This window comes from Bidens hawaiensis, unplaced genomic scaffold (assembly GCF_021521415.1).
Source record: "Bidens hawaiensis isolate Kalapana, Puna unplaced genomic scaffold, B.hawaiensis_p1.1 tig00010302_1, whole genome shotgun sequence".
In the NCBI taxonomy this organism is placed as follows: Eukaryota; Viridiplantae; Streptophyta; class Magnoliopsida; order Asterales; family Asteraceae; genus Bidens; species Bidens hawaiensis.
In genome coordinates this window covers 689475-700712 of record NW_027491781.1, presented here as the reverse complement: position 1 = coordinate 700712, position 11238 = coordinate 689475, and the positions used below count along the sequence as shown (strand labels likewise).

The 11238-nt window shown below is 32.7% G+C and overlaps 1 protein-coding gene across 1 annotated transcript; it reads right to left on the bottom strand.

Moving 5' to 3' along the window:
- Positions 1 to 267: 267 nt before the first annotated feature.
- Positions 268 to 4149, bottom strand: LOC143534754 (uncharacterized). Its single transcript, XM_077029171.1, has 7 exons — positions 3609 to 4149; positions 2606 to 2705; positions 2247 to 2303; positions 1277 to 1391; positions 941 to 1175; positions 770 to 851; positions 268 to 652 (listed from the first exon to the last, which is right to left on the bottom strand). Exons 1-5 carry the CDS (start codon positions 3851 to 3853, stop codon positions 1045 to 1047), a joined length of 648 nt encoding a protein of 215 aa, XP_076885286.1. The 5' UTR covers positions 3854 to 4149; the 3' UTR covers positions 268 to 652; positions 770 to 851; positions 941 to 1044.
- Between the last annotated feature and the right edge of the window lie 7089 nt (positions 4150 to 11238).

The window sequence follows — 11238 nt, the reverse complement described above, 5'->3', positions numbered from 1 at the left end:
TATTTACTTCTTTATTATAACCATCACAATTTATCATAATAAAACTCACAACCCCCAGCAATACCCAGCTAACCGATGTGTCCAAGTAAAATGCAACTTGCAAAGGCCATGTGTCCTTCAAGGGGTTAAAGGCAGAAACTAGTAGACGTTAAATAAAACGTTTAAAAACGGCCCATAAGCTCGGCCCGTTTAATATCCACACCACCATTAAATAAAACAAAAACAAATCTCACTATGGATGTACTTAATATTTAAATCTATCATGACTACAAAAACTACAACTACAAGTATAACATGAAATCGAGTTGCATTTCACCAAAAGGCGAATACACGAGTCATGACTCAATCTTTAGCTAAAAACACTACAATTTGAGATCTTTATTTTGGACACCAAAATCTAACACAATTAAAACCGTACATCACGGGTGCTATCTTGTATACTCATAGAGGTTAACCAATGACCTAAACATTTTTAGCTTTCCAAAAATGGGATCTCTACAAATTTTCTTTATATTTGGATTCGGACCCGCGTAGCTATCAAATTTACAGCAGTAATAAGTCTGTACTTTGCAATCGGGCTCGGAAAAATTCTTGATTAAAACCCTGGCTCTTGCTTCATATACATCCCGTTTGATACCTCAAACATCATTCTCTAAATTATTACGAATAAAAAAATATATTTGAATTAGTAAAACGAGCCGGAAGAAAATAATGTTTAGATGTTTTTTTTTTTGTAACTTAAAATTTTAAATAATTATTAAATTATTACCTGATTTGTAGTAGGCAAGATACTATGAGCAAGATCTTCATTTAGTGATACCGGGAATGGAGGCCCAGGAATATACCTCATTCTGCATTTTTATTAAATAAATAGATAAATAAAACATTAGCAGTGGTAAAACCGATATATAAATAATAAGCTAATGACCATATCACGTACTCGTTTAAAATGGCGGTTATGTTGTTCTTCATGTGGCTGAAGAGGTCGATACTCTCCTGTAGCTGCTCGTGAAATAAATTGTCGGACAAATATAAAAAATTAGCTTAGATAATAATCTTTTTAATAATTATAAATTTTGAAAAGGCGCTTGCTTTCATCAAGGACATATTAGCCGAGATCTGACCGAGAACTTGGTTGTTTTGTTCAAGTAAGTTCCTTATTGAACCGCTTAATGCTGCATCAATGAGCAGAACAACCACATAATTATTAGATTAAATGAACAAATTATTTTACTTAATCAGTCAACTTCATGTATTCATATTTCCAAATAATTACCTTCGAAAGTTACACTGTCAATCTGGATCCGATTATTCAAGGTAGCGGAAAACGGAGCGACGTTAAACGTTGGAACTGGTGATATTTGTTTCGAAGATGATTCCACTAATTTGTCCTGAAAGAAAAAAGTATGACAATCAGAATACAAATTTATTCACCAAAATAAAACATAGTTAAATGGAAGAAAGAGTAATAACTCGTGAATTTAATCACATTTTGGATACTAAGTCCTGCCAGCGAGTTCTTAGTCAATATATCCTATATTCTAGAGGTCGTAATCAAATCATGAACAAAACTATTTTAGGACTTTTGGCGACCTTTAACCGGTTATTTCCTGTCAGTTCCACTTTTATCCGATCTTTTTTACCCTTTTGAGATAAAACACAGCCCAAATCAATCCACTAATCGGTAAATGGGCCAAACTTATCACCTTCAAAAAAAGGAACTATTATACTAATAATATTATTGTGACTGCCTACGCTTTTTGGTGATTCAAAATCTTGCCTACAAGCATTTTGGGTGCCACTTAAAAGTCGTGTCTAGAAGCATCGAGTTCGATTGACACGTTCTTTCTTAATCTATTTTCAAATTTCATTTATAACCAATATAATAAAATAATTATAGAAAATCATTACTTAATAACAAAAATGTAAAAAAGCTTAAACATAAGATTATTTATGTGTATCAAGAAAGTGATCAGCACCAGCACCAGTGCCGCGGCCCGCCACATCAGCAATATTCTTATCCAACAGCTAGATTGACCCGTTTAAACTCATGCATTGCTTTTAAGTGGCATCCATTTTGACCATAAACCATAAACTTATGTCCCAATGATTACACATAATGAATTCTTGGGCCATCTATTTCAGGTGATTGTGTAATATGCTTCTTCCATTTAACACGTACACATTCTCTAGACACGATTATAGTTTAACTGGTAAACAAACACAATCTTTTTTATTAAGCATACCTTCTTATCTTTCAACTTTTTTCCAATATGCGGATCATCATGTTTCTTCCGTTTTCTCTGCCAAAAATTCTCATAGTGTTAACCATTTTTTAACAATAAAATAATTCAAAATCATCACTTGATTACACTAAAATGGTTGTACTTATACAATGCAAACAATGATGCGAGAGTGTAGGACTTTCAACCCGTTTGACCCATAAGTTTGACCCATTACAGAAAAAACCAAACTTGAACCAACCCAACGGGTCAAAACTGTGACCTCTATGACCGCCCACTAAGTATGATTACAAAAACTTAGTAAAAGAAATTAATCAATAAAAGACAACAGGATACAACGAAAACAAGTAATAATAACTCACCGCCATCCACTTACACGTTAGGGCCACGTCACGAACAGTTTTATCACGAAACGCTGCAGCAATTTTGATATACCTCATGATACTCGGTTCATCAGCAAATCTACATACATTTTACAATATCTCATTCATACAACTTATAAAAAAAGACCACATAAACAACACATTTCCTTATGCAACTTGCACTAGATTAACCAAATAGATTATTACAAGCCCTTAAACCTAGTGGATAATCTATTCATTTAACATATATCAAGGTCACATAATACACATAAAAATGAAACAAAATCATGGCTGTCAATTGGGCACTTGTCTAAACACACGATAAAACCTGTTAATCAAAAAAAGTGTGCTATGTGATTTTTCTAATCGTTTTAAATAATTGAAATTAGTAGGCTAGGCTCCATCATTTCTCCTTATTGGTACATGAAACTTAAAACAGTCTTATAGCCACATGACATATAAAGTAGTTAAACGAGTCATATTCATGTAATCATGTTTGATACTTGTGTTAAGCACGTCGTTTCTAACCTCTTAAACACGATAAGACCCAAATTGACAGCTGAAAATCCTGACTTTGTTCTTAATAAAATTGCAAAAAATCAAAAATAAATAAATTTAAAAATAAAAAGTCTTTTGTAGCCATGACATATAAAGTAGTTAAATGAGTCGTATTCATTTTCTATACTTGTGTTAAGCGCGTCATTTCAAACCTGTTAAGCATGATACGACCCAAATCAACAGCTGAAAATACTTATTTTGTTCTTAATAGCAAAAATTGCAAAAAATCAAAAATATATAAATCACAAGAAAAACAGCCTTATAGCTAGACATATAAAGTAGTTAAACGAGTCGTATTCATGTTTGATACTTGTGTTAAGCGCGTCATTTCTAACCTATTAAGCACGGTACAGCTAGAGATACTTATATTATTCTTAACAAATTTGCAAAAAATAGATAAATAAATAATAATAATAATAATAATAATAAGATAAAAAAAACTTACTTTGAAAGGCCTTCTTCAAGCTTCTGTTGTTCTTCAACAGACCACTCAACAGCAAACCCTGTATCATGTTTCAACCCTGAACCAGACTCACCAAGAACAGAGCCACCAGAACTCACTGAATGATTAGTAACTCCTCTATTATTATTATTATTATTCCCCATAAATCTTGTACTTGTTGTTGCTGGATTACCCATTTGATAATAATCATTCGATTGGAAAGAAATCGCATGAAACCCAGTATCCATGATCCAATATTACAAACCCTAGATTTTTCTTGAATCAAATAACAACAAAAACCCACCAAAATTAAGCAAAAAAATCACACTTTACCAAACCCTAATTGAAGAAAAGATGAAATCTTGAACTGAGTTTTGCTGATTTGATGATAATTTGATGAAAAAGATGAAAAATATTGAATCTTGAACTGGGTTTTGTTGATTTGTTGTTAATTTGATGAAAAAGATGGAATCTTGAAATGGGTTTTGATGATTTGGTGATAAGAGTTGGGTTTTTGTTTTTTGGGTCATCATTCAGTGAATAATAATAATACTGTTGCTTTTTGTTGCTTAGGGCACACTCATGTGTTCATTTTGTGTTGTTTTTTATAATATGGGTTAAAAGAATAATAATAATAATAATAATAATAATAATAATATTGTGAAGATGGTGTTTATGTTTTTAGTCTAGCCCCTGGGGAGGTAGAGCTAGAAAGATGGTTGTATTTTGGTGGTTGTTTTAAAATAATATATATTGGAATAGGGTAGTAGTGCGAATCCCAATAAGCATTTGGTGCCAATAATTGTCACAATTCCACCCATTTGATGACAATGGTGTGGTGTTCTCACCAACTCAAAACTCATGATTTTGTACCCATTTGGATGTTGGTGGCTAAGGTTTATTGGTAGAAATGTTAAAGAGTACTCGGAACATCTTCGGTTAGGACTTTCAGTAAATAAAAAATAAAAAATCAGCGAGCGTTACCTGATTGTTACGAGTGGGTGTTGTGTGTGTGAAAGGCATTCCGGTAGCTTTAGTATATCTGGAACACCATCCCCAACCAATTTGAAGTCACTGAGATGTGATTGGTTGGATGATGGATAATCTGGGTGGCATGCAATTAGATTGGTTTTAACAGGTTAAGCCATCAGTACCCTAGTAAATGTTGTTGCTTGTATACAAACTTGCTTTTAGCATGTATGGGGTTTGATTGGGGTATGAAAAGGTAATGACTTGAATATGAAGTTCAATTGGAGTTACCGGGTTAAATTGGGGCGTGTAAAATTTGTATATTATTGAGTATTTGACTCTAATTAGTTTTTTAATACGAGTTCGGTTATCAAAAATTACTTGATAGTTATTATTAAACTGATTCGAGTTTAGTCAAAGGCTTCTTAAATCTTGTCTAATTTTATTAACAATAATAAGGTGATAGTCATTCATATGAATGATGACTTCACCCACATCCTTTTTTATGTAGTACATCTTTAGTGCATGGTTGTCAAGCTCAAGTCATACTCCATTTTATGGTATATTTTTCTTCCACCTATGTTTATTCTTATCTTTATCATTATCATTATCATTCTTCTTCATAACAACACTATAACACTCACACGACCACACTAATTAATTTTTTTTCATAACGGCGAGTACTAACTCACGACTCCGCTAATACCTTACTAACAAGTGAAACGGATCAGGAATTCATTGGAAGCAAAACTCGAACCTGAAATATTTGTTACGAGAAATCAAGCACTTAATATCAATTCCTAAGTTGTTTCAAACCATTATCTAGTGTTGACACTAGTTCAACCTTTTGAGAGGAATAGTAGCACACCTATCCATATACATAAATAGTTCATGATGTAACACCCACCAAAATCAAGATCAATAACATTATCCACAACACATTCTAAATATCCTAAAGGGTTTGGTAAGAAAACCCTTTCATGTTGGAAATTAACAATCAACTACTTATTAGAGGCACAATATGCATGTGTTCTTTCATTAGCTCATCTATACTATATAATAAATAAAAGTTTTTCAATGTCACATGGCATCACCCAAGATATACTCTTATAAAATTTTCCCGTCTCTCTCTCTTATTAAATACATTTCTCTTTTTTATTAATTGTTCTATATTTAACTTTTTTTCTTTTTAATATATTATTTTCTGTATTAGTAATTATTTTTTGATTTGAAAATTTAATACCATCATTAATATATATTATTTAGTTTTATATAAATACATTGTATTAGTTATTAACATTAAGCTTTTATAAGTAACGATTTTTCATTCTGATTAAGATAAAATAATGAATTTCAAGTTACAAAAAAGTAAATTTCCGCTTTATGTTTGTTTTGTAATAAAGATTAATAAAAACTAAGGTCAATAACTATTTAAGGTTGATTTGTTTTTGAGACAACCTATATTAACGCATGGTCAATAACGAGAAGTCAATAACTTTTGGAACATAATTTTTGTATTTCACATTTTGTTAAATATTTAAATAGATTTATTTACGGGTTTCTTAATGACATATGTCATTACACATGAGTGGTCCTTACAACATTTTCCCACTTCTCTCTCTCATATTAAATATATATTTCTTTTCTTATTAATAGTTTTATATTTTATTTTTTTTAATATGTTATTTTATCTTTTTAATAATTATTTCTTGGTTTAGAAAATTTAATACCAACATAAATATAGTATTTTCTTTTATATAAATATGTCGTATTAGTTATTAATATTAATTATTAAGATTTTATAAGTAAGGAATTTTCACATTGATTTAAATAAAATAATTAATTTTAAAGAGGAAAATTTTCAATTTATGTTTGTTTTACAATGAAGATTAATAAAAGTTAAGACCAATCACTATAGATGGTTGATTTGTTTTTAAGACAATCTGTTTAACACATGGTTACTTATGTGGTTCATTATCTAAAGTTGAAAGCAAAAACAAAGTGAAACTTCCAAATTTTATATGGAGTTTAGAATTATATATAAAATTACAAATATTGTATACAAAATACTATATAAAGATTTATGAATTTTCAACAACTTTTTATTTCCATATTGTGTAATGTGTAATTTATTCTACCATATATTATATCGTTTGAACATATTTTTCTATATTTCACACTGTGTTATTATTTAAATAATTTTATTTATTTTAACATGTGTTCTACACGGGTATCTAACCTAGTGTAAAATAAAATGTAATTTTGGAAATTGTGTGCATTAACGTTATAAAACAAATTTACGAATAACAAAACATAAAGTAAATAGGAATGCTTGTAGGTTTTGTTTAGGTAAACAAGTATGTATGTTTCAGTTAGTCAAATTGGATATCACATAATATCATGCACGTCATACTAGCGAATAGTTATATAACTAATCTTATACCATGACCGATGCCTCGTACTTAAATACCAGTCTCCATTATTTCTAATTTCTTTGTCCGATTTAGACTTGTTTGCCAATATCTTTGATTGTTTTTTTAACAATTAAACTATTTGGCGATACAAGTCTAGTGGACTTACTTAGCCTATGTGTTATGGGTTTGTGAATCTAAAAAAAAGGTGTCATGTAGCGGTGAAAGTTTTCACATTCAAACTCACTAGATGCGCACAGTGATCAAGTTTGTAATACATGATTCACTAATCCAATGATATTTTTTATATCTTCGTTTTTCTTGGATACTAAAAATATATAAGAATTAAATAGTGAGAAAATGTATACAGGAATGCCAATGAATACTTTTTAACAAAACTAACACGCCTTCCTGAGTTCCCGATACCATGTGCACACGTGTAACAAGTAATTGGGTATCTAACGATATGTGCCATGCTTTTACAGTTGAATATAAGACCAAAAATCACGAACGCCCCAAGCTTGTTCCGTCATCCTTAATTCTCATTTCCTCATGATTTCTACTAACTACTTAACAAGTACGTTATACAACCGTCATATTAAAAAAAGCCCGTCATACCGCCAACCACGGGTCCACAAACCTCCAAAACAAAACGAACCCTCGACATCAAGCGACTCGCAACTCAACATCGTATCTTCCAACCTTAAACAACTAAATGTCAAAAATAAAAAAAAAAACACCTTAAATACTTAAGCTCTTCTTAAACACGCAACGCAATCTTACATAAGATCTACTAATTAAAAACTCGAATGTAGTCATACTAAACCTAAATTAAACCAATGTAACATAACAAACAATTGGTTATGAGTAGAGCGGACAATCTTGACCCAAAACCAAATAAGTCAGTTAAAATTCCATCTTGTTATTGTCGGGTCATAAATCCCCACCGTGTAGCTCAGTTGGTTAACAGCAGAGATTGGCAAATAAATCGGTTTGAAACTTGTAACATCCTGAAGTCTCAAAGAATAATATTTAAATATATAATTTAATTATGGCATAGTAGTTACTCGGATTAATAGAGAAAAAATAAAAGAATAAAATAATAGATAAAAGAAAGTCCATGAAATTATAAACGAGTGTTAATAGTTAATTAATTTTAAATATAGAAATAATTATGGACTTGGGTAATTAAAATGGATTAAGATGGCGGGATGGGCTTTAGGTCCATGGGCTTTGAGGAGTATAAATATCTCCTTAAACCATCCTAAAACCCTAACTCTCATTCCATCCTTTCCATAATCTCTACACACACTCTAAAACGCACACACCTTCCTTACCAAAAATCGGCCAAGAGAAAGAAGAAGATTCGAGACCAAAAGAACATTAGTTTGTAGTAGATCTTTATTCTACAAGATAGATACAATATTTAAAGACCATAATCAAGCTGAACTAGACCAAACGAACTCAAAAAGGTATGTTCTTGATCTTTAAAGATTTCGTTTTCATTAACGTTTGGCCTTGAAACTTAAACCAATAGTAGATCGGGTCTAAACGAAGCATAAAGTCGACAACTTGATGTTAAAAAGGAACTTAACGAACTTGAACACATGAACGGCTGGTTTAAGGAACCCTAGATCCAATATGAACGTTTATTGATTTAAAGGTCCGAGCTTTAGGGATACACGGACCTAGTCTTACCCGTATATAGCCGTAGGGGCGTTGTCGGGATTTATGATATTATAGTAGAGGTGTTTACATTAAAATATATATATATATGAATGAAACAATGGTGGACTTAAAAGTCCCAAAACCATAAGTTGCTGTACACAGAAGGTGCAGCCCACTGACTCAATCAGATCTAGGGTCAAATATGAGCCAAAACGAGTTGATAGGATCGAAACGAGTAGGATATAACCAAGCCGTGACCCACCTGTCGTCTAAGACCCATCAACCCAAATTGAACCAAGAACAATCAGTTGCTCACAGCTACAACCAAAACCCATCTGCCCAAATTACCCGTGACATCGATTACAATTAGAAATCGCATACAAAATAGATATACATGACCAGTCGATTACAATGGGTCGTTTACACTTGTTATCATCGACCAATATTAGGGCAGTCGCTCACAATCCTGTTCGCTTAATCAGTTGATTTTGTCAAACCTCGATTACCTTGTAATCGATTCTGGGAGGGGTGGGGTTCGAGTGGCTTGAAGCTGCTGTGAGTGAAGAAGAGGATCTGGTGGTTGGTTTTCTTATTTAATACACGGCCCAAACTCGAGCCCAAGCCCAAATTACAAACCCGAACACCGAATACCCTAAACCCGCTATAGTTTTGTAAATTAAAAAGACATGTTTAAACCCGTTAAAATTTATAAAACAAATATAAATAAATACTAAAGGTCTAATAATCATCTCGTTAAATCTAGTTAACTACGGTTAACTTGGATAGAGAGTTGGATGGATATGATTAACATGATTCGTCATCTACTTAACGTAGTTAACACCGTTAGCTCAGTTAAGTTAATTTAACAATCTTCGTTAAATAAGGATACCCCTCTAGATCATTAAGACTTAAGTAATGAGCTAGCTTATCAAGCAAGCATAGTTAACCTTGTTAACTTATTTAACTTAATTCAATAACTTGGTTAACTATGTTAGTCCGTAATATGATAAATTAACATACATGTATATGTTAATAGTTAGCCGGGCTCCATTAAAGAAGGGGAATACAGTTAATACATAACGCAAAAAGGATCCAGGTGAGTTTCTAGCCCTTTTCTTGTTATGTTTAAGGGCTGTGTGCATTCTCAATGTGATAGCTAATACACTTACCTTAAATGGTAAGTGTATGTCATGTATGATATATGTGATAGACACGAATGATTGCTTGTCGGTATGTGAACGATCTTCGGATATTGCACGTACTGTCAGGTTATAAATAAAGATATGAATATTGTATGTAATGTAAGGATGATGTATGAACATTATGAAAGAAAGCTTGTCGGTACGTGAACGATCTTCGGATATTGCACGTGTCGGCAAAGGAAATGATCTCTAAGTGATTATAAGCGTGTGAATGTTATGGTGTGACTTGCTTATTATGTAAATGTTAAACTGATAGGAAGTGTGTTGTAGACAAGTAGATGAAAGTGTGATAGAAGTGGTAAGGGGTCTAGTAAGGGTGTTAGTGTCATGACGATAGTACGTGGTAGGGTAAGCCTATACGTGCCTTCGTTATTAAAGTGGCATAACGTGAGTGCGTGGTAGGGTAAGCCTAGACGTGCCTTCGTTATTAAAGTGGCATAACGTGAGTGCGTGATAGGGAAAGCCTATACGTGCCTCTGTAATTAAGTGGCATAACGTGAGTGTGTGATAGGGAAAGCCTATACGTGCCTCTGCTATTAAGTGGCATAACGTGAGCATGTGAGAGGGCAAGCCTCTATGTGCTTCTGTAAACAAGTGGCTAAGACGTAGGGGACTGTCAAGTGGTTAAGTGGTAAGGTGAGCAAGATAGATATATGGCTAGGTGTCTTCGGACACGTATATAAACGCATGTAGTGGTTGTATGGTAAGTTGCTTGATTAACTAGAACTCACTCAGTGTAGCTGACTTTTAGTATGCACGCAGGTGAGCAGATTAAAGAACTAGTTTGAGGATGACACATGGCATGGATTAAACGGCTGGCATCTGAAGATAGAAGAAACGATGTTTAAAATTTGATGTTTTTAGTTGGTTTTAAATAAAAGAATAAATGTTTTGTAATAAAAGGTTAAAGTTTTATATTCCGTGAAAGTTCTAATTAACTCTGATTTGTAAGAACTGTGTTTATGAGTAAATCCGACGCTAAAGTAGGGCTACCGGGAACGGGGCCTTACAAAACTGATTATGTAGAAACTGGTTTGGAACCGATTTGAATTTTTCTCCACCAAAACCAGTTCCAAACCTGTTAACCGAACCAAAACCGTCAAAACCCGAACAAAAACCGATCGTAACCTGGTCAAAAAACCAATTTCAACCCGAACTAAAACCGATCAGAAAACGGTTTTGACTTTCGTTAATTAAACCGAACCGGTTTCAACTTAAACCAGTTGACGCACCTCTAATTAATCGGACGAGCATAAGACTTTGAAACAATTTTGGGTCAAAACCGGTAAAAAAAAACAAAAAAAAAACTAAATTCAATCCTCATTATATTCTCTACTTCCATCACCACCACGAAAACATCACCGGAGCTCTGTCTGTCTTTCA